The sequence below is a fragment of the Cnephaeus nilssonii genome (assembly GCF_951640355.1).
Source record: "Cnephaeus nilssonii genome assembly, chromosome: 10".
NCBI lineage: Eukaryota > Metazoa > Chordata > Mammalia > Chiroptera > Vespertilionidae > Cnephaeus > Cnephaeus nilssonii.
In genome coordinates this window covers 9,038,176-9,062,266 of record NC_137081.1, presented here as the reverse complement: position 1 = coordinate 9,062,266, position 24,091 = coordinate 9,038,176, and the positions used below count along the sequence as shown (strand labels likewise).

Genomic DNA, 24,091 nt, shown 5'->3' with positions numbered 1-24,091 from the left:
ACCTTTTCCCCCTATGTTCCATTGCAAGTGTAATTTTTAAGCCTCCTTCAAACCTCCAGATTTAGGTAGAGATATATTTTCAAGCTTTATTGAGGGAAAACCCTCATGGCACAAATATATATTTTTTAATTAGTAAGAAAGTAACTTTAGAGTTTGGGGTAGCGGGAAAGTTAGAGAGAGGGACAGAGACAAAGGTTTCCTGGTTCCAGGAGTGACAGAAGATTGCATAACAGATAAAAAGCAACTACAGTAGTCGCCATCGATTTTAGCTACCTCAGCACAGGATTTTATTTTTCTTTCCTTCAGTCAAGAACTTCTACCTTTTCACTTAAAAGAAGCACCGCATGGCTTCTTTGGCATATCCACGGTGCCAGCATCCCCACTCTTGGGCTTTGGGGCCATTATAAAGTAAAATAGGGGCGACTTGAACACAAGCACTGTGATACCACAACAGACAATCAGATAACCTAGACCAGTGGTCGGCAAACTCATTAGTCCACAGAGCCAAATATCAACAGTACAACGATTGAAATTTCTTTGGAGAGCCAAATTTTTTAAACTTAAACTTCTTCTAACGCCACTTCTTCAAAACAGACTCGCCCAGGCCGTGGTATTTTGTGGAAGAGCCACACTCAAGGGGCCAAAGAGCCGCATGTGGCTCGTGAGCCGCAGTTTGCCGACCACGGTCCTAGATGGCCGCTAAGTGACTAACAGGCGGGAGCATAGCCAATGTGGAAACGCTGGACAAAGGGCTGACTCACCACCTGGGCAGGACAGAGTGAAATGGCTCAAGATTTCATCACGTTACTCAGAACAACATGCAATTTACAACCTGCGGTTGTTCATTTCTGGAATTTTCCATTTAATATTTTCGGACCACGGTTGACCATGGGTAACTAAAACTGCGGAAGGGAACCCGTAGATAAGAGGGAACTAATGTGTGCACCAAGTCCTCATAATCTCTCCTGTAAACACTGCGCACCGTCCCCTAACCCTCTGCGTGCTGGAACTCACAGCGGCAGGCTCACAGGGAAACCGAGGAACGGAAAGGGCAGTCTCACCTTCCTGGAGTAGGGGATGCTCACTGAGACCAAGATTTCTTCAGGCTTGAGGTCCGCACTCGGGCACTTCCTGAGAAACTGCTCGTTTAAAGGAATCTGTCGTGCCCCTTCTGTGAAAAGAAACGACACTTTCCCTGGAATCTGTGCTATTAAAAGATCAAACTCCCAAAATGTGGGCAACAATTCTACCAAATATCTGAGGAAACTGGGAAAAGAAGTGATCTTCTTACCATTAACAAATCTTTCACCCTATAATGGCATTTTGCAACGTTTCTTTGCATCTGGGTTCCACCTTTTCTCCCTTCCTTCCTTCCTTCCTTCCTTCCTTCCTTCCTTCCTTCCTTCCTTCCTTGGCTTATAAATAAAAATATCTGGCACAGGTCAGGAAGAATAGGACCTTAGTCCCCTTCTTGAACAGCATAATTCATTTTGGGCTTTGTAAATAGGGAATAGATATTAATGCCCCTTTTGATATTCCAATCAAGTCATTCAACAAACATTTATTGTTTATCATTGGGATCCCTAGTAGGTTCAGTAGTAAATAAGTAAATTGCCTTCAATGAATTCTTATATTAGTGATCTGATGTCTTTTTTTGTTTATATCTTTTTCCAGCACCTAAAGGAACTCCTGTTCTTTAATCAATATATTTGAGGGAGAAGCTGTTTAAAACTATAATGAAATATGATGCTGGGATGAAAGCTAAGAAGCTTCTGATTTTTATATTCACATCACAAGTCTCTTTCACACTATATGATTTTTTTAAAGGGATGTTACATAAATTGATCATTCTGAATGCAAATCTTCCTCCTCAGGATGATGTTGTGGTTTCAGTGATATGAAGAGTAGTTCTTTGACAATGCAGATAATAGAAAGCTAGTCCATATTTTTAAATTTTACAAAGAGATTTACAGAGGACCAATTGGAATTTCCCAATAACTGTTGACTATGTTAGCATAAGAGAAATAAATTAAAAGTCCCGAACTTAGTTTCAAAAACAAAACTCAAGTAAATAAATACAGAACTAAGCCAAACCATCGTTCAACAGAAAAAGGTCAGGAGGCTTCCATTCACGACAAATTAAGTATGAGCCCACAGCACGATGTGGGAGCCACCACGCTCCTGAACCCCTGGGGCAAGCCTTCGACAGAGGCCCAGTCGTTCTCAGCAGCCGTAGTCTCTCCACACTGGGGTCACATCCGGACACCACCAAGTGTGGCCAGTGCTGGGTGACCAGGATGGGAAAATATCTAGCACTAGACCCCAAAAAGAAAGAGAGGGAGACACAGGAAGTGTACAGAATTAGGACCAGACTGGTCACCTTTCCAGCTTCCAGAAAGGCAGAGTGTTATTAATAGTATAAAGGAGGGTCACTTTCAAAACTGGGCTTCCTGTGCCCCCAGAGAAACGAAGGGTAGGAGGAACCGATTCAATCACCCTCCGAAGGAGCTGCCACTTACCTTTCGATAGCAAGTTGAGGGTGCAGCCGCCCACAGCCAGGATGGGATTTAGGTCAGAATCTACATGCCTGCTCACGACGTGGCCCCCTAAAGACTTTTTAAAACAATGAGTTAGTCTCACGCCAGTTGTGCAATCATCGCAACACAAGTGATCAAATAAGAATCAAGCAAGGCCTTGGAGAACTATTCTTGCGGCCGGTCCCATAAGAGTGAAAATGTTCTGATTTGCCGGGGACAGCCATGCAAGGGGCACAGGCCAGTGTACTGTCACCGCATACATACAGCCACGTTCCGGATCTGGGCTCCGGCCAGAGTCCCCAGCTGCTTCAGGAGAGCGCGGAGTGTCTGTGTCCGCTCCTCCGGGAGCTTCTGCACCGCAGCAGCCAGCGTGTCCTTCACCTGAGCCAGGCTGAGGCCGGCGCCTAAGGTCAGCCCTGAAATGAGATCATGTGTGAGTCATGCAGTGTGATCGCTGCCGGCGGAGATGTCCATTCGGTTTCAGGTTACAGATACAGGACCGTCCTGCTGCCCTGCCCGTTGGTGGTGATGGTGACAGAAGTGGTGTTGGTGATGATGGCTGTGATGGCGGCTCAACGTTTGGAGCACTCGCAGCGTCAAGCACTCTACTGAATGCTCCACAGAATCGCCTTGCACCCTAACAAGGCTTTGAGATGTTATTAGCCCTATTTCACAGATCAAGAAACTGAGACTCGCCCTAACCCATTTGGTTCAGTGGATAGAGCGTCGGCCTGCGGACTGAAGGGTCCCAGGTTCGATTCCAGTCAAGGGCATGTACCTTGGTTGTGGGCACATCCCCAGTAGGGGGTGTGTAGGAGGCAGCTGATCGATGTTTCTCTCTCATCGATGTTTCTAACTCTCTATCCCTCTCCCTTCCTCTCTGTAAAAAAATCAATAAAATATATATTTTTTAAAAAAAGAAACTGAGACTGAGTTAAGAACTTGACTAGTTTTTTACAGCTAATCTAGACACTAGAGGCCTGATGCACGAAATTCGTGCAAGAGTAGGCCTTTGCAGCCGCAGCGGCTGCCTTGATCCCACAGCTGCAGCCCCGGCTTCTTCCAGAAGGACGTCCGGACAGCCATTTGGTCGATTTGCATATTATGCTTTTATTATTATAGATATAGATAGTCAGGAATTAGACTCCAGAGCCAGACTTCAAACTCTCATTTATATCGCTTCTCGTCCTTGCCATGAAATCCACTTCCTTTATCAGAATGAAAAGAATCTGTAAGCTGCTTAATGCATAAACTTGCTCTGCTTACTCCTGTGCTTCTGGAGGCAAAGACTGTGTTCACTCTTCTCTGTCTTCTGCCCAGCATTACACAGCGCCCTTTGTGGAAGAGTTGTTACGTTTCTCCGATATGGCACACACAGAAAACTCCTCAGTGAAAAGTGGACTACTCAGACTATTAGTACCTCATAAAATTACAGAGAATTCCCTGAGCCTCCTCCAGAATGTTATCCTTCTTATAAGAAGGGAATCTCTCTGTCTGTTATAATTTGGAGTAATTCTTTTTCTCGTTATCTTCTGGGCAAAGAAAATCAATTGATTCATTCATTTTAACTAAGAAAGCAGGGACCTTTAGAACTTACCATTATTTGCATAGTTTACAACATTCAGTTCTTCAATTCTATCGGGAGAAATGATAACGGGGTGAAAGACACCTTTAAATTTCACTTCGGGCCCTAAAGGATTAAAAAAAAGAAGAAGACTAAGATAAAGGGGGCTAACCACCTTGTTAATTTTGAAATTGGGATTCAAACTGATGTCTTTAAATATATAAAAAGTACATATTCTCCTACTGGTCTGTTCATGGCCAAGTCACACACGCAAAGAGAACAGCCAGCTGAATCTTCACTGCACGAGGGGACCCTTTGCATTGTCAGCCTGAAAACTTGGCTGATGGGTCCAAGACGTGTGGCAACTCAAAATTCCCTTTGGGCCCGGCCAGTGTTGCTCAATGGTTGAGCATTGACCTATGGATCAGAAGGTCGTGGTTTGTTTCTGGTCAGGGCACATGACCGGGATGTGGGCTCGATCCCCAGTATGGGGTGTGCAGGAGGCAGATCGATGATTCTCTCTCATCATTGATGTTTCTTTTCTTAAGATATATATTTTTATTGATTTCAGTGAGGAAGGGAGAGGGAAAGAGAGAGAGAACCATCAATGATGGGAGAGAATCATCGATTCTTGTGAGCAATGCCTAGGAAGCCAAGACTCAATCCAGCTGATGCTCCTGAGACGCGCCTATTTGAGGTTCTTTTCCCCAAAGCACTCTTCCCAGGTTTCCCCTTAAGAAGTCCCCGGGGTTCTGCATACCCGTAGAGGTGTTCCCCATGACGACAGGGGCCTGGGGGTACTTGGCTTTAGCCTCTAGAAGTTCCTTCAGGGTCACCGGGGAAATCCACGTCATTCTCTCGCCAGCAAAAACCCTGGTCGTTGGTGGCTGTTTCTCAGCCAGGATCTGTGGCAGAACCAGTAGGGATTTGAGATTACTTTATGAGCATGTTTCCACCTGGGTTTGCTCTATCTTTGTATAAACAGGGGAAGGATATGGAGATTTAAAAAATAAATAAGTAAAAATGACCTAAAGGTACAGCCTCACTAGGAACCAGAATGAAAATGGGCAATATTTCACTCCTTCTGGAATCTGTTCCAGTGTCTCCTTTTGGTGCTTTTATATCTCAAAGGAACTCATTTCAATGTTTACAGAGGTTTCATCATGCTTAGTTTTGTCACAACATTCTACGGAAGAATAAACTCGGGTTTCTGCTAGAAGTAGAAAACATGTCTAAGTCTACAAATGTGATGTCATTTCGTAGCATTTTTTATGGACACTAACTGCTGCCTCTTACAGTCACTGTCTCCTCCAGGTGACCTCCTCCCCCCCCCCCCCTTCACTCTCCACCTCTCTGCATCGGTCCCACGCTCTTTAGACCTTGAGCGGAGGACAACAGATGGATATTACCTGGCTGCCGATCAGCCTTTGAGAGGATCCGTTAGGAAACACCCTTCCTGCCATTTGACCATGAACTCCTCTAGGACGACCCCAGTGTTGCCTTCACTTACCATTAGCTCGGGAGGAAAAATCAGTTCCTGAGTTGGATCCAGTGGCAGAAACTCCTCTTCTGAGAAGAGTTTTGAACTTGTCTTAAAAAGAGAAAGTACAATAAGTAACTGTCATCCATCAACTCGAACTACAGTACTTTAAACCCTGTGTGGAATGAGCTCAGAAGAAGACAGACACACAGCACATACACACACCAGAAAGCAGCTGGCCAGCCACAGTCCCTGGGCTATGAGTCAAGGGCTCTGACACAGACCTGGTCCTTAGCAATCAGCGTGGTTGGTGGGGAGCCCCCAGGCCCTGCACCCCTGCATGTTCACCTGGAGTCTGGGGAAGCAGAGGATGCAGCTGAGTCCAAGAACATCTCCCTGAATCGCCACCTGTTCTTTCATCACCCCGACATCTCTACTGTGCTTCTCACTCTTGAAAAAAGACTTGAAGGAGGCTTTTTTTAAGACTAAGAAAGAGCCTGGCTGGTATGGAGGTCACAGCTCGATTCCCAGTCACGGCACATGCCCGGGTTATGGGCTCAGTCCCCAGTGGGGAACGTGCAAGAGGCAGCCCATCAGTGATCCTTATCATTGATGTTTCTATCCCTCTCCCCTTCTCCCTTCCTCTCTGAAATCAATAAAAATATCTTTTTTTTTTAAAAAAAAAAGACTAAGAAACACTGAGATATCAATGTGCTTTCTCTCCTACAGATCGCTGTGTTTTGAATGAGAGTAACATCTGGGATGAGGAATGCAGTTGTTAGGATGGATTTGTGTGTGCACGTGATAGAGATGGAGTGAGCATGGGAGAGGGGGACATGCTGACAGACCTCCAATTAATTTAACTCAGGCAGCTGTTAATTCTTCCTAAAAGTCAGCTGGTCTCTGACCATCTCCTGAGAAACCCTTATGGAAAATGCACATGTCACTGACCTTATTTCCTTCCTCAAGTTCTGGAAATCCGTTTATCCCTTGATTCAAACAGCAAACCCCATTCTCCTTACTTTGGCAGCAGCCAGAAGTCTAGGGGGTGAAAAACAAATAACGGAGAATTTATTGTGGATTCTAATAAGAATTTTTTCAGCTTTCTTGATGTATAATTAATAAATAAAATTGTATACATTTAAAGTGTACAATGTGATGATTTGATATATGTATATTATGTTAAATGATTATCACAGTCAGTTCATTAACACACTTATTATCGCACAAAATTACCATTGTGTGTATGTGTGTTTGTGTGTGTGTGGTGAGAACACTTAAGGTCAAGTCTCTTAGCAATTCTCAAACACACACACAGTATTATTAACTATTGTCACCATAACTTAAAGATCGTATAACAAAGTCTGGCACATAGCAATAAATATTAACAATGGTTTTTAATATTAATATTTTATTAATAAAATACAGAGCATTATTATCACTCTGTCCTTATTTATGACGTACTGATGTCATAGTTTAACTTCCAAAGGGCAATCTTATGTCCTTCATTTCAAGGTCGTTTGTTCACTTATCCACTCAACAAACATTGATTGAGTGGTTACTCACTGGGTGAATGGTGTCCAGTCTGGAGACACATGGCCTCTACTGTCAGGCAGACCAAAGTCTGATGAACAGACCGAAGAGCAAATGGGCAACTGCCCCATCATGTGACCAACGCTGTGACAGTGGCATGCACAGGGGGCTGCAGGAGCACCACGGCGGGGTATGCGACTCAGGCAAACAGGTCAGGGACAATGACCCACAGCCAACATCAAAGTGCTTAGTGCCCATTACGTGAGTAGCAGGGCCAGGCCAGTGAACGAGGGTAAGCACCGTGCCCAAGACCAGATAACAAACACCGGTACAGGCTTTGAGGTAAAAAGTAGCCCTGAACCAGTACAAATGGCAATTCCCCCAGTCACACCTCACAGCCCCTACTGTTCTGTTCCATTGGGAAAAAATACACCTACTAACATGTTCCTTTCTACTCACGTTACAGAAGGTCTTGCATGCATCAACGATGGGCCTGTATCCAGTGCAACGGCACAGGTTACCTGAAGGAGAAAAACCCAGCTCTGTCAATCAGGGAACCTAGAGAGAGGCACAGACGGCCAATCATGATGGCCATAAGGCCCCCATGGAAGGAAGTCCTATTTGACATTTCAGTGCATCTACTCCACAAAGTCAGATTTCTTTATCAGCAACTTGGGATATTTGGTTGATATATAAAGTTACTGCAAAGAGCAAAGGAGATCATCTGAACATAGCATTTAACACCGCGTGTGGCACATGGCAGACGTCCACCATGAGTGTTCATCATCATCATCATCATCATCATCATCATCATCATTCAAAAACGAAAGCACACACACATATAACTTACCACCAAGGGCATCAGTTAACTGGTCCAGGGTGGGATCCGGGTGGTTCCTCAGCAGCGCGTAGATGGACATCACCATCCCAGGGGTGCAGAAGCCACACTGTGTGCCGTGGCACCTGGCGATCCTCTCCTGGAGGCACAGGAGGCATAGACATGCAGAATCTGGGGCCCCTCCTCAGACCTACTGAATCACACCCAAGTGAATTGTGTGCACATTGAGGTTGGAGAAGAGGTCCCAGAAGATCCTTCTCATCCTAGGGGTCTCCCTTTCTTGGGCTGAGTAGCCAGGAATACTGGTCCTCACCAGCTTTTGAGCTTCATTCAAAGTTCTCAGCTTTCAGAATCATGAGGGGAGTTTTAAAATGTCCAAAAGCAGCACCCAAGATCAATTGACTGAGAATCCCCAGGGGTGTGACACAGACATATAAAGATTCCCAGGTTGCCCGGCTGGCATGGCTCAGTGGTTGAGTATCAACCTACGAACCGGGAGGTCATGGTTTGATTCCCACTCAGGGCACATGCCCAGGTTGTGGGCTCCATCCCCAGTAAGGGGTCATGCAGGAGGCAGTCGATCAATGATTCTCTCTAATCATTAATGTTTCTATCTCTCTCTTCCTCTCCTTTCCTCTCTGAAATCAATAAGAATATATTTAATAATAATAATAATAATAATAATAAAGATTCCCAGGTGGTTTCAATTTGTAGTCCCGAACGGGAATCACTGAGATAAAGTGATCCCAAGGTTACTCCCTGGAAGTCTTTCAGGGAAATGAACTGAATTATACTCAAGTTGAGGGGGAAAAACTAACAACAACCAACAAACCTCCAAGTATTTCCTGTACCTGCCCACTACTGCCCTAATTCTGTGGCACATAGAAGTTTGTTTACAAAGTACCATTATTGATCCTGAAAGCAATCGAGAAGGAAGCATTGCCTTTATTTTCCTTCCAACCCTTTCCCGCCCCCAGCATGTTCTCCTTGGAACCTAACTTCAAAGTTGCAACCTCCTTTTGGAGGCTGTCTTCCGGCTGCATTGCAATCAGGAGAGGAACAGCAGTGACTAAAGGAAAGTGTTGTCATGCCTGTGAATAGGGAAGTCTCCCCAGGGTATCCAGGCAGAAGTCACTCCCTCTAGGTATTGGGGTTTCATAGAACATAAACAGAACCCACGATTCCTTCAAGTCCAGAGAATTTGAAGTTTGGCCATTTTCTTTGTCACCTCAGTCGTTCCCCTCTTCAGCCCTCTCCTCATAAGTGACGCTTATCAACTTAGAGAAAAACATGGAGTAGCAGCATTTTTATGGCAAATGCATAAATAACCAAAAGACTCAGGGGTCGGAGGTGCCCTGTCACTTGAGGCAAAGTTCTAAGAAGGTGCTGCCTTAGGAGAAAAAAACCTCAAAATTCATTGACCATTCCTATTACCTGTCTTCTGAACAAGTCCCAAATTTAACAAATCTTTTGGTAGCTGAGATTTTCATTCAGCTTTAAAATCATGTTGTTTTCCACTTTATAAAAAAAATAAATAAATAAAATTATATTCCTCAATGCACAGAGCTCTCGTTTCTTTGTAAGGTTGGAAGATGCAAAGCAGACAGTGGGTAGGTGCCATTTAATTAGAACATACAAAACAGACTGATGAGTCTCCGAGGGAAGGTGGGGGAGGGTGGGTGGGAAACAATTAACCAAAGAATTTGTATGCATAACCTACTGACACAGACAATAAGGTAGTGAAGGCCTTGGGTGGTGGTGGGGGGGGGCGGGGGATGTGGGCTAGAAGGTGTCAATGGGGGAAAAAAGGGGGACATCTGTAATACTTTCAACAATAAAGATAATTTAAACATTTAAAAATAAATAAATAAATAAATAAATAAATAAACCGTAAGAACAAAAAACCAAAAACCAGTGAGGTCAGTGTTTGTTTGTTTGTTTTTAACCAAGTCCTCTAGTCTTCGGAAAGCATCTTTCCAAGAAGTCAGTCACAAAACATCCATGTGGCCCAGGTTCCCCTCCTGGTCCCCAGCTTGATTTCATCTGTCGGCTGACCAAGCAGCAGGACCCAGGCTGCTCGACTGCATTCATCTCAGGGGCTCATCATGACATGAATGGTTTCCAAAGCCCAGAAATCCCCTGAAGAGGCCCATCCTCACCTGAACTGGGTGAATCCTGGTCCTGGTGCTGCCTATGCCTTCCACTGTGGTGACAGCAGCGCCGTACACAGAACAGATGGGCATCAGACAGGCGTTGGCTGGGTAATGTCTTCAGGACGCAGAAGAAAAGCACAGATTAATCGTAGCCAGTGGGAAAGGGGCCTGAACATTCACTGAGCACCTCCAATGTGGAAAGTTTGGAAGAATGTTCCAGGCTTTGTTTGCATATACATTTTATCCTTAGCTCACGTTCATTTTACAAAAGTAGAATCTGAGGGTCAGAGTGGCTTGCTTAGGGACACAGCTGGAGTGCCAGAGACAGGATTCAATTAGACCTCCAAATTCTGACTCCAGAACAGGTCCCACTAACTTTTGTTGTTTTTCTTGTGGATGAGGGGCTGACATTCTCCTCAGTAGTCACCTGCGATTAATCAGCTAGAGCATATTCCGTCTTCTGGGCAGGTGCTGAGCCAGGGGTGGATTGGGGAATAGAGTGAATTTGAAATTGTGCTTCAGAAGAAATAGGGTGTGGGATACAGAACTCCTCAATCCCATAAAACCTACTGCTTGAAAATGTCCAACTCAATAATGACAACTAAAATGTTCTCATTCACCAAACAGAACTACAAATGGCCAATAAGCACATGAAATATATGTTCAAAATAACCAAGAAAAATTCAAATTAAGCAACGAGAAACACCATTTTTTTTAATCAAGGAAAGTGACAAAGATTTTTAAAGAGTGTAATAAGCATCATTAGCAAAAATTTGGAAAAAAGAAACTCATGTACTGTTGGATAACAATGTAAATTGATAAGAGCTCTTCTGGAGACATTTCACTGGATGGCATAAAAACCTTTCAGATACAGACACATCCTTTTACTCTGAAATTCCATCTCTATGGACTGTCACAGATATATGTATATATCACTGACACATTGCTTATAATAATGAGGAACTGAAAGCAATCTAAGTGATTAGTATTTGGGGATTGATTTTGGTGCACTCAAGCAATGGAATATACACAACCATTAAAATTATATTTATTACTTTCAAAAGATATTCATGAGAAGTTAAACAAAATATACAGTTCTCTGAACAGTATAGGCAGTCTGCTTCTGCATGTGCACTCATGAAAGACCAGAAGGATATTATTCATTTATAAATAAATATAAATATTTATTGAGTGCCTACCATGTGTCAGGCAGTTCCAGATGCTAGGATTTATTGGGTAAAGCCCCTTCCCTTGTAGAGTGTATAGTTTAGTGGAGGGAAGGTAGACAATACCTATGTATACAGACTGGATGGCGTGGCTGTGGAACACAGACAGATCTCTGAAGTCTGATCAGTGCTCAGATCCTCTGCCTTCATCTGAGATGTATGGAATGATGTAAAATGGTGTAATATGTGCATAATTGGAGATGGGGGAACGGGGGAGCGAGAATAAATAAACATTTGAAGAGATAACTTGAGAAGTTTCCACAGCTGATAGAAGACATCAACCCACAAATCCAAGAAACTTGGCAAACATGAGAGAGAAGATGTTAAATGTAATGGGAAGCCATTGGTGATTTTGAAGTATGAGAGTGTTGCAATCTGATTTATACTTGAAACAGATCTGAGTGATGTGTAAAAAAGGTACCGTATGGGGGCAAGGGTGGGAGCAAGGGGATCGTTAGGAGGCTTCAGTGGTGGTATAAGAGTGTGATGATGGCATTATTCTCCCCTGCCATTTGAGCCCTTCCTTTCCTCCCAGACAGCACAGGGCGTCAGACAGCCTTTTAACTTTCAATGGGGGATTCTTTGTTATCCTCACTGATGGCACATTTTTAATAATGCATTCATATTTCTGGGGTAATGTTTGTCTTGTCACTGTGTCTCCATTATCTGACATAGTTCCTGTCACATAGCAGGTGCTCAATGCATATTTACCAATTAAAGGAATAAAACAAAGTTCAAAACTACAAAAAAAATCAACCATATCTGCACTTGGCTGCCAGGTACCTGATCCTCTTGGTAACGGGGTTATATCGTGATATCATCACCGTGCAGGCACCACAGCCTCCCCCTCCACAGCCATACTTAGTTCCCGTGAGTCGAACTGGGAAAAGCACGGTTAAGGATAATGTATTTTTCATAATTCTCTTTCCAGAATAGCACTGGTCTTAGGAGACAACACTACCAGAGACTTAAATATATAGTTAAATTAGTACATAATTACCAAATGATGGATGCATGGATGCTATTATTTAGAATGATGTGAATTCTTAATTTCCATTTGTGTGTTATATCGAGTCTCCTCCCTTTCAAAACAACTGGGCCTCAGGTTGCCAAAAATTGGGCCAAACTAAGAAAAGGAAGAGTCTATACACATAAGGGCTGAAATATTTGAAAGTATGAGTACGCTGTACATTTGTTCTCCACCTTACCTGTGTCTTTGATGACATACAAAGTAAAATGTCAACGTGTAAGTAATTCTTGGAATATTTCTATCACATTATCCACGTTGGCCATATTTCTCTGCTTCTTGGTGGCAGAAACTACTGGTTGTCCCCCAATATCTTTCTTCCTCGGTTATAAAAATCCTCAATTCTTAGCTACACACATGGTTTCCCAGGATAAAAAAATATATATATTTTTGCAAGCCTCCTCTACAGCTAGATGGAGTTATCAACAATGGTGGCCAATGGGATGTAAGCGTAAGTGTGTATGACTTCCAGAAGGGAAATGTCCTCAAAAAGAGAAGGGTGCCTGTTTCTTCATCCCTTACTTCTTCCTATTTGCTGGAATTCAAGTATGATGGCTGGAACCACAACAGTCATCTCTGACCAGGAGGAGAAAGCTGCATGCTGAGGTGGAGGGGGGGTGGGCAGCAAGATATAAGGAGCTTGGTTCCCTGACTACGTTGTGACACTGCTTTACTAGCCCTGACCTACCTACATTTGGGATCCCTCTAGGGGGAGTATGATAGCCATGAGAATGTGCCTCACACCCCTACTTCAACAGGGAGGGTACTGACCAAGAGACCCAGCAGCTGCGCTCTGAAATCTAACCCTTGAGTTGTCACTGGCTCCCTCCCTATTTCCGTTCACTCTGGCATTTCATTTAATAAGACTCTTGCACATTTAGTCCCATTTTTTTTAAGTCTCTGCTTCCTAGAGGACCTGAACTAATACAATGAGAAAGGAATAAACCTCTATTTTTCTATCTTATTTATTGCTATTGGGGATTTTCTGTCACTCACAAATGAACTGAATATGAAATATTACACATTAGTACCATGGATAACCAGGAAGTCAGTGTTCATTGTTTTTACACCCAAAGATCTTAAATGACTTCCAGAAGATAGTTATTGATGCTTTTTGAGTTGTGTACGCTTTGGGGAAAGAAAGAAATATACCAACTCCCATTGTCACACAATTTTGTATATAATTTAATGATGTCTACAGAACTCTGGGAGCCCACTGGAGTTCATGCCTACCAGGCTGAGAATCCATTCCTCAGATAATTTATTTAGAAAGTTTTTCTAAGGTACCATTCTCAGGCTTAATTTCTCCATTGTTCTTTTACTTTAGTTTCAGGAGATTTCTGTGCTCTCTTTTTCTGATGGGCATGATGATTAGTCCTCAAAGACAGAATGTCAATATTGTGACTCTTGATTCTAAAGGATGCTTAATTAAGACTTTCAACATCCATTGTTTCCATCCCCACCGCTAGCTTCTCCATCTATACAGTATACTAAGTGCCAAAACAGAGATCGGAAAGAAGCTGGTTCTTCTGACAGTCTCAACTATGCACTGCCTACAAAACTACAATGTAAGACTTTCTCAAAGAACATAAAACCACAATAGTAGAGAATATATGACTTAGTATGACTTTACAAAGATATTTGAGCCCAGCCAGCATGGCTCAGTGGTTAAGCATCGACCTATGAACCAGGAGGGTCAGGGCACATGCCCAGGTTGTGGGCTCAGTCCCCAGAGGGGGCCATGCAGGAGGTGGCCAATCAATGATTCTCTCTCATCATTGATGTTTCTATCTTCCTTTGTCTTCCTCTCTGAAATCAATAAAAATATTTTTTATAAAAGATATTTAAAATATCACCTGATGAGGCTTTCAGAACCACCCCTCTCCCCCCTCCTATCCCACCTCTAAACACACTCAAGCACAAAGCAAAGGAAAGGATACGCTTCTTTCTCAGATATGGTAACAGCATTGTTTCAGGATCAACATTTTTTTCTATCACCTGCACCGGAAGGAAAATAAGAGTTAGGCGCACACATTTGAGAGAGCTTGTGTCATTTTATAGCAGGCTTATGTTAATTTGATGGAAATGCATGTTAACTCTCTTAAGTATACAAGTAAAGGCTGAATCTTGGGCCCCATCACCACTTTGCCACTGTCCTTGGTCCTGAATCATCGCTGTACACTGTTCTCCAAGGCAGTGGTTGGTTCTATTAGTAGGAACACTAGTGACTTCTGTCCAGCTTCTGCTAGAAAGTCTAAAAAGGATAACATATTAGTATAAAAGAATGGAGAGAGAGGGAGAGATAGACAGGAGAGAGAGAGAGAGAGAGAGAGAGAGAGAGAGAGAGAGAGAGAGAGAGAAGCTGCTAGAATAGAATAGCCACTGAGAAATTGATAGTTTTTTTTTTAAGACTCACTTGCTTATCATGTTAAAAGAACAAGTTTCCAAAAGGAGATCACAACCAACCATTGTCCCAAAATACAACCAAAACACAGAAGAAGGTAAAATGTGAGTGCCAAGTGATCCAAGAAGGGGAAGCAAGGACACCCTGGGAAGCAAGTCTGTGTAGCACAGCCATAGGACAGAGCACACAGATGTGGCCTGATCGAAATGTCACAATTGGTTATGTTTTCCAAAGTGATCAAGTTCTCTCTCTTTTGATTAAAGATTTGGATTTCTCTTAGATTCACAAATAAAAGCATGGCTTACTTCACAAGTTCAGAAGTAGAGTCCCCTTTCATCTTGTCTCACTAATGTTCCCTTCTGGGAAGTAGATGAGGAAAGGACAACGCTTACTCTATGGATGCCTCCTTACCCTTAATTTTAAGTGGCCATACACCCAGCAAAGAAAGATATGTGCCAATTACCAAGGTCAGATATATGCCCTAGAGAGTCTGTAATACAGTAAGAAAGATGTGGTGTGTGTGTGTGTGTGTGTGTGTGTGTGTGTGTGTGTCTGTGTGTGTACACATACTGTAATACAGAGGAGCTCCCTAGGCAAGCCAAACTAAAATGACCCTCAAATGGAAAACTTTATTTTATCTATTTTCCCCAATTCATTTATGGCTTCACCATCTGCTAGGTCATCTAAGATTAGAATTCTTAGCTATTTTAAACTTTTCCTTTCTTTCGATCTGCCATAATCAGGGTTGCCAAGTCCTGCCATGTATACTTCCACAATGATTCTCTAAACACCCTTCATTTCTATAGCCATTCCCTGAAATCAGCCCTTATTACCGCCCGCCTGAACAATTATAACACCTCCCTAACAGGCCTCCTGTCTCCATTCTTGGCACCCGCGATGCCACCCTCTATACCACTGCCAGAGTGATCTCCCTAAAATCCAAGTCCGATCATCTCCTGTATCCACCTAAATTCAACACACACCCCCGGCTGCCAAACTGCCATGCTGTGAATTCCCAATCACTCAGCGTACTTGTTAAAATGAAACCCTATGGAATCAGAACTTCTGGGGGAGGGAACCAGAAAATGTGCATCTATAATGAGCACACTGAGTGGGTATTGAGTGAATTTACATTCAAGAGTACCTGGATATGCCTGGCTGGCGTGGCTCAGTGGTTGAGCATCGACCTATAAACCAGGAGGTCACAGTTCAATTCCCAATCAGGGCACATGCCTGGGTTTCAGGCTCGATCCCCAGTGTGGCCCATGCAGGAGGCAGCCGATCAATGATTCTCTCTCATCACTGATGTTTCTCTCTCTCTCTCCCTCTCCCTTCCTCTCTTAAGTCAATAAAAACGTATTTTTAAAAAATACCTGGAATACAAGAAGAGATTCAAACTTCTCGGAATAGCCCACAAGGCCTCTGTGATACACTGACCATCATCTCCAGCCACTCAACCCATCTGGAAGTATCTTGAAGAACCGGCCAATCCCAGTAGTGCACGAACCTTTATCCTTCACTACATGTGCTGATAGAATCCCTTCTGTCCCGGAAGCCCTCCGATTCTTCTAACTTGACAGAATTCTGTGTGCCATTCAAAGCCCTGCTCAAATACTCTACGATCCCCTCCCACTCTGCTCATCCTCTTTTGTGCTCCCAATGTCCACACACCTCTCACAGAATGTTTTACCTGCGTCACAATTACTTGTGATGTATAAGTCTTTCTTGATCCCTGAGAGGAACCACCTTCTGCTATTCTTCTTTGTGCCAAACACCAAGCTAGGTGCTGGTGATATATCATAGGGACATGATAAATGCTAATTAATTTAAATGAGTCACTTGAACACGATATATACAATTTGCTAGGAGAACACAGCATGCATTCTCCCTCTCTTCCCTCCTGCTGCCTGGAATAGGGATGAAATGGCTAGAATTCCAGCAGCCCTTTAAGGCCATGAGGCAACATATTAAGAGCAGCAGAGGAAAAAGAAAGAAGGAACCTGGGTCCCAGATAACACTAAAGCTTCTGGACCAGTTCCACAGTGTCTATCCCCAGAGATCATTTCTTTACAAATAAAAAAATAAAAATAACTTACCTTGTTTGAACCACTGTTAATTTGGAATTTGTTGCCATTTGTAGCTGAAACGAATCCTAATTAATACATATGATGGCAAATCCACAGAAGCCCAATTTGAATGGAGAGACAGGATGTGGGAAGCCCAGAGAGCAAAGAATAGTGTTTAAGGCTGGAGACACATTGTAGTTTTTGGAAGGAGTTAATGGAAGCAGCAGGCCGTGTTTGTTCCGGATGTCTCAAGAGATTAGAGTTTGGCTCAAAGTCTGCTGGTTAAACAGGTTTCTTTTTCTTGATTTGGTAGATGGCATATTTGGAGGAGGGGAGTGGGAGAAAGGATCCAGTGAACACCCTGTCCTGGCGGGTCTTGGCGTGAAACAGGGAGGTCAGGACCAAGATAGTGGCTAGGGGTGGGGAGGGAATGAGGCACATTCCCTCACTGACGGGGTCAGAGTCATTACATATTCCCGTCTCAGGACAGCCTTGGGTGTTGCAAGAACAGTGTGTCCCTCTTTTTCTCCACCAGCCCTCTGGGAGATTTCAAGTTCACGTTGCACAAGGATGAGAAACCACGTTCCTCTGGGCCGGGCTGAGGGGCCTTGCCAGGTCCAAGGCAGAGGCAGAAAGAAGAAAGAGAAGGGAGATTAGGGGGAGAGAGAAAGGAGGTGAAAGAATGGAATACGGAAGGGAGAGGGCCACGTGTGAAAGGACCAGGCGGACAGGTAGAAGGGGGAGAACGAGGTGTGTATGGAGGGACACTGTTTGCAGAGAAGAACAATAACTCACAGCAGCATTAGGGCAGGGGTTCGAGGGGACAGCCAGGGAGGACACTTCTGCCTGAGCTTCAGGTTGCTCTAAAGTTCATTTTACTTTGTGGTTCTTCCTGCCCTAGCCACCTCCAGCCCCTCCAATTTCCTTTGAATTATCACAGCCATCCCAGCAGCCCCAAAATGTCCTCTCCCAGCCCTGTAAACCGAAACCCCAGGACAGCTCTGTCCAGATTCTTATCTTGACATCAAGCCCGTACATTTTGTTGAGCAAATTATGCTCGACTACCTTTCGGCCCCCTTGGTACTTCTGGGCAGGTTCCGGCTCTATGCATGAGACAAACGATTTTCCAGTCCAGGTCTTAGAAATCATTATGGAATCCTTACTGTGTGCCAAGTACCTTGCTAACCACTCTCCATGGAATTTAATCTTTCATCCCAATTCCAAGCAAGAATGTATTGCTATTAGGTTCATTTTGCAGAGAAAAAAAACTGAGACTCGGAGATATTTAACAGTTTTTCGAGGCGCCAGAGCCGCTGAGTGGCAGAGCAGAGAGGGCAGGAGTCAAACCCATGACCAGCTAGTTTCAAAGCCCACACCTGTGATCACTACACCTCACTGCCACGTAGAGGGACGTGCTTTGGTTCCAGAGTTGTATTAGAGACTGGCATCTGGGGTATGATCCACTCAGGGGCTCTTGCCCCTTAAACTCCATGTTAACTGGGACGCCTGTTCTGGGGGCCCCTGGTAGAGCAAGGCGGTCCTCAGACATCTCTCTGCAACTAAATCTCTGACCAGTGGTCAATGGTCTCAGACCCTGCTCAGCCACACCTTTTGGAATCTTGGGGGGGATTTCTCAAAAACCACAGACTACAGGCCAATCACATCACTGAGAGTCTCCTAATTGGCCTCTAAGCTTCCTTTCAAGGGCAAGTTTGTTTTTGTTTTTAAAATATTTTTTTATTGATGTCAGAGCGGAAGGGAGAGGGAGAGAGAGATAGAAACACCAATGATGAGAGAATCATCGGCTGCCTCCTGCACGCCTCCTACTGGGGATCAGGCCAGCAACCCAGGCATGTGCCCTTGACCAGAATCAAACCCGGGGCCCTTCCGTCCGAAGGCCGATGCTCTATCCACTGAGCCAAACCAGCTAGGGCGAACCCTTATTTGTTTAATATGCCATTCAGTTATGCCAAAGAAGAAAAAGCGACATAATACTTCCCCCCATTGCCACGTGTTACTCTGCAGATTGGGAACAACAAGCTCGTCTTACCCAGTGGGAAGCCAGACAGCAGGGGCGGAGGCCGGCTTTATGGGAGCTGCAACCTGTGCGGTTTGCGCGTGGGGAGCAGTCCCCTTTAAGGAAAGTAACACAGAACCACAGAGGCCCAGGGCCCTGGTGGCTGACCTCCCCCAGCTTCCTGGGGAGACCCTCGCACCAGCCGGGGAAGCGCTGTGGCTTCTGTGACCAGGAGCAGGGGTGGCAGGTGGCTCCGAAGGCGCTGGCACGTGGGAATGCAAGTAGCACGGCTTGGTGGTCAGCTCTTCAGGAAGCCCCTTACCTTCCTGCCTCAGTTTCCCCCTTGCAAAATGATGCCAACATGCTGGGATAACATTCAGAGTGACAGGCCATGGCATGCGTGCCGGAGCTTGGAGGGGGCGGGGAAAGTGTCTTGAAGGGTGCCCTGGGGCCTCGACCCGGCCTGGAACCGCCCCGGGGTTCTGCAGATTCAAACCCATGACCAGCTAGTTTCGAATGCCGCCACAGATGCCAGATGAGCTGATGTATATTTACAATCACATTGAAGTATTTATCGTTGTTACCTCATTGAGTACTTTTTTAAAAAATCCTGAATGACTGTTGAATTCTGTCAAGTGACTTTTGGCCTTGATGGAGATTGTATCAGTCGGGGTCCATCCAAGGGAAGAAACCGCCATCGTTTTATAAATTGTTAACCCAATGCTAGAGAACTGACAAGAGCTGAAGAGGCAGAAGGGACCGGGAGAATATCGAGGAACGAGAGGAACGGGTGGGATTGGAAGGGAAAGGCTTGGAGGCAGAGTTCGGGACTCGGAAGGTGTGCCCCTGGCCGGCAAATGGCACAGGGGACAGACGCCACACCAGCTGCGAAGCCCCTGAAGACCAAGCCCCAGAGCCCAGCAGGGACTCGGCTCTGCCAGGAACGTCTGTGACTTAGAATTTCCTTATCTGAGGAACGAGGGAGTGGTCTGAGCTAGTTCACCCCCATGGCCCTGTCCCAACTCTGAATTGCTCCTGCTCATCCACCTCTCTCTCCCTCCCCGCCCCCCTCAACTCCCCCAACTCCCCAGCTAGGCTCAGCCCTGATAGATGTTTTCAGTCTATTGAGAGACATTTTTCCGAGGGGGTTGGGGGAGGGAGAGTTGGGGGTGCTGACCTTGATGAGTAAGAAGAGCGACTTCTCTCCTTGTTTACGGGGTGAGGTGAGGTGGTCATGGCCTGAGTGTCCCCACTCGGGCTTTTCCTGCCCCCGGGGCTGAGTGGGGGCGCTGGGGCAAATCCGCTGGCCACCCCCAGGCTGGGGCACGCCGGGGCTCCCCTGCGGGCAGGAGCGGGTGCCCTGAGCCCGGGGCGCCCGGCAGGAGCCCTCCCTGCGGTTCCCAGGGCCCGGGCGCGCTCACCTGGCGGCCGTTCACGTAGAAGAGCAGCGCGGCCGCCCCGTCCATGGCGGAGGCCGGTCTGAGGCTCCGAGCGGGGTCGCTGGCACCTGGGACCCTGCGACACCGACCGGGACAGCGAGCCGGGGCAGCTGCAGCGGGCAGTCCGGCCAAGACGGACGCACAAAGCCCCGATCAGGATCCAGAAGTTCTGCGAGCGCCTTCCAGATTGACTCCCCGAGATGCCGGGACTCACCGAGCGGGCTCCCTGGCCTGGAATTGGCGGAGCCCGTCCCGCCTCGGCGCCCCTCCTGCTCCCTCCCGCAGGTCCTCCCTCCCGCAGGTCCTCCCGGGCGAGGACGGTCTCGGCGGCTGCCACCCCCCGCCCGGCCGGGAACAGCAGGTTTTCTCCGGACTCCCCTCCCGCCGCCGCGGCAGCCTGCGCCCTCCAGTTAATAAACAATCCCATTTGTTCCAGCCCTACGGGAGTTATTGAAGGACAACCAATGAATGGTTTTGCAACTTGAGCTACCTTAATATGGAGACAAACTTTTTAAAAGTTTTATCACTATTCATGGTTTATCTAGTTACTAAATAACCACAAAGTTCATCTACTAAATATCAAGAGGTGCAAAACATCTTGGAAAACTTTTTAAAAACGTGGAAAGTGCTGAAAAGCATAAAAATAAAAATCACCCATAGGCCTGCCCACAACTTTGAATTTACCGCTTAACTTTGTGGGTCTCTCTCTACATTTTTGAAATCTGTGTTATAGCACCTCTTAAAAATTCAAATCAAGCAGAACTCGGTATTTTCCAGGCTAGTTTTACGTACTGCACCCTGGAAGCTGGAGGAGGGAGAAATTTCCAACCTCCATGGCTTCCTATTCCTGCCTCAGTAGCAACCGGGGGCTCCAGTTCGCAGCCTTCTCCCATTCTCCCCCAGACTGGCTATAGCCCTTCAGGGAGACAGCACCGGCCAGGGGCACACCTTCCGAGTCCCCGAACTCTGCCTCCAAGCCTTTCCGTTTCCGTCACACCCGTTTCTCTTGCTCCTCGATATTCTTTCGGTCCCTTTTGCCTCTTCAGCTCTTGTCAGTTCTCTAGTATTTGGTTAACAATTTATAAAAGGATTGTGGTTTCTTCCCTTGGATGGACCCCAACTAATACAATCTCCATCAAGGCCAAAAGTCACTTGACAAAATTCAACAATTATTCATGATTTTTAAACAGTACTCAATAAGGTAACAATGATAAATACTTCACTGTGATTGTAAATATACATCAGCTCAAAACCCGGCATTTTATTCAATGGGGTAAAACCAGAGGCATTCCCATGAAAATCAGGAACAACAGTGGACATGTAAACCACTATTCCTACTATTTAATATTTACTCAAGGAAACAGCTACCCAATCAGACAAGAGAATGCAAAGAGCAGCATAAGAATTGAGGGAAAAGAAGAGGAAAAGCTAACTTGGGTTTCAGGAGACATGTCTGGAGAATACTACAGACTATACGTAATAATTAACGTGCAGAAATCAACAGTTTTCATATATGAAAACAATAATCAATTAGAAGAGAGAATCAAAGAGAAGATCCCATATATATTAGCAAGAAAAAAGGTAAAATACATAGGCATAAATCTACCTTCAAATGTATAAAACCTCTATGAGGGGAACTTTGAAATTCCCCTAAAGTCTCTATAATTTAAAGAGATGGTAGTGGGGCACAGAAAGACAGACTAGACAGAAAACTGAGAAATAAATTTAAGTGCACATGGGAATACAACATTTAAAAAGGTGGCATTTCAAATCAGTAGTGGAGAACATGGACTTTTTAATTAATGGGAAGTCAGTTGGAAAAAGATAAAAACTGCATTTATAATGCAGACCATACCATTATACTTCATACCATACAACAAAATACATGTGAATCATGAATGTAAATGTAAAAACAAAACGAAACATAGGGAAATGTGTTTATAATCTGGGAACAAGAAAATTGTTCCTTACTATGACCAAATTCCACCGGCAACAAAATAAAGGTTGATAAATCTGACTACATAAGATGGAAAATAATTTGCATAGGAAGAGAAAAGAAGACAAACTCACAGAAAGAGGAAAAATAAAAATGTGGAATAGGATGATATTGCACATAGAAAACCCTAAAGACTCCATAAAAAAAAACAAAACTACTAGACTTAATAAATGAATTCGGCCATGTAGCAGGATACAAAATTTACACCCAGAAATCTATGGCCTTTTTATACACCAATAATGAACTCACAGAAAGAGAAACTAAAAAAATAATTCCATTTACCACTGCAACAAAAAAATTAAGATACCTAGGAATAAACTTAACTAAGGAGGTAAATGACCCGTACTCAGAAAACTACAGGATGTTGAAAGAGATAGAGGAAGACATAAACAAATGGAAGAATATACCATGTTCAAGGATTGGTAGAATCAACATCATTAAAATGTCCATACTACTCAAAGCAATCTATAGATTCAATGCAATCCCCATTAAAATACCAATGGTATATTTCACAGACCTAGAACAAACTCTCCAAAAATTCATATGGAATAAAAAAAGACCCTGAATAGGTGCAACAATCCTGAGAAAGAAGAACAAAGTAGGAGGGATCTCAATACCAGATATCAAGTTATACTACAAAGCCACTGTTCTCAAAACTGCCTGCTACTGGCACAAGAACAGATATACAGACCAATGGAACAGAACAGAGAACCCAGAAATCAACCCAAGCCATTATGCTCAATTAATATTTGACAAAGGAGGCAAGAGCATACAATGAAGTCAAGACAGTCTCTTCAATAAATGGTGTCGGGAAAACTGGACAGATACATGAAAAAAAAAATGAAACTAGACCACCAACTTACACCATACACAAAAATAAACTCAAAATGGATAAAGGACTTAAACATAAGACGGGAAACCATAAAAATCTTAGAAGACTCCATAGGCAGCAAAATATCAGATATACATATGTCGTAGTAATAAATTTACTGATATAGCTCATAGGACAATGGAAACTAAGGAGAAAATAAACAAATGGGACTACATCAAAATAAGAAGCTTCTGCCCAGCAAAAGAAACCCTCAACAAAACAACAAGAGAGCCCACAGCATGGGAGAACGTATTTGCCAATGTTATATCTGATAAGGGTTTAATCTCCAACATTTATAGGGAATTCATATATCTTAACACATTGCGGATGGTTCACAATTCTTGCTTCATATTACACAGTGTTTTATAAAGTATCTTTATACTTTAAAAAGATATTAGCTTGTAAGAACATGCAATAAATAACTTCAAAATGCAATGGGTATTTAATTTTAAAGCATGCCTTTAACATTTATGTAAAACGTTTTTTTGTACTCGTTCAATAGAAACTTATCTGGCCACTGGGTAAAGCTAGCAATAAAACTACTGGTCCACAATGTGTTAACAAAAGGAAGATAAACAATCCCATCAAAAAATGGGCAAAGGACCTAAATAGACACTTTTCGAAAGAGGACAGAAGGCCAAGAGATATATGAAAATATGCTCCAAGTCACTAATCATCCGAGAGGCGCAAATAAAAAAAGACAATGAGGTACCATCTCACACCTGTCAGAATGGCTATCATAAACAAAGGACAAGTGCTGGCAAAGATGTAGAGAAAAAGGAACCCTCGTGCCCTGCTGGTGGGAATGCAGACTGGTGCAGCCACTGTGGAAAACAGTATGGAGTTTCCTCAAAAAATTAAAAATGGAACTCCCATTTGACCCAGTGATCCCACTTCTAGGAATATATCCCAAGAAATCAGAAAGAATATATGCACCCCT

General features: G+C 44.2%; 1 protein-coding gene across 2 annotated transcripts in view; it reads right to left on the bottom strand.

Moving 5' to 3' along the window:
• The window catches only part of AOX1 (aldehyde oxidase 1), a 66,260-nt gene extending 45,691 nt beyond the window's left edge, over positions 1-20,569 (bottom strand). For both annotated transcript variants that reach the window (XM_079782164.1, XM_079782165.1), the window contains exons 1-13: positions 20,267-20,569; positions 14,299-14,356; positions 12,115-12,211; positions 10,112-10,220; positions 7,965-8,091; positions 7,574-7,635; positions 6,533-6,622; positions 5,612-5,692; positions 4,862-5,006; positions 4,135-4,227; positions 2,802-2,953; positions 2,520-2,613; positions 1,062-1,171 (exon numbers count right to left, since the gene is read on the bottom strand). In XM_079782164.1, coding sequence (XP_079638290.1) covers positions 1,062-1,171; positions 2,520-2,613; positions 2,802-2,953; positions 4,135-4,227; positions 4,862-5,006; positions 5,612-5,692; positions 6,533-6,622; positions 7,574-7,635; positions 7,965-8,091; positions 10,112-10,220; positions 12,115-12,211; positions 14,299-14,356; positions 20,267-20,311 — 1,263 coding nt within the window. In that variant the 5' untranslated portion in view covers positions 20,312-20,569. The remainder of the gene's footprint in view (positions 1-1,061; positions 1,172-2,519; positions 2,614-2,801; positions 2,954-4,134; positions 4,228-4,861; positions 5,007-5,611; positions 5,693-6,532; positions 6,623-7,573; positions 7,636-7,964; positions 8,092-10,111; positions 10,221-12,114; positions 12,212-14,298; positions 14,357-20,266) is intronic.
• Between the last annotated feature and the right edge of the window lie 3,522 nt (positions 20,570-24,091).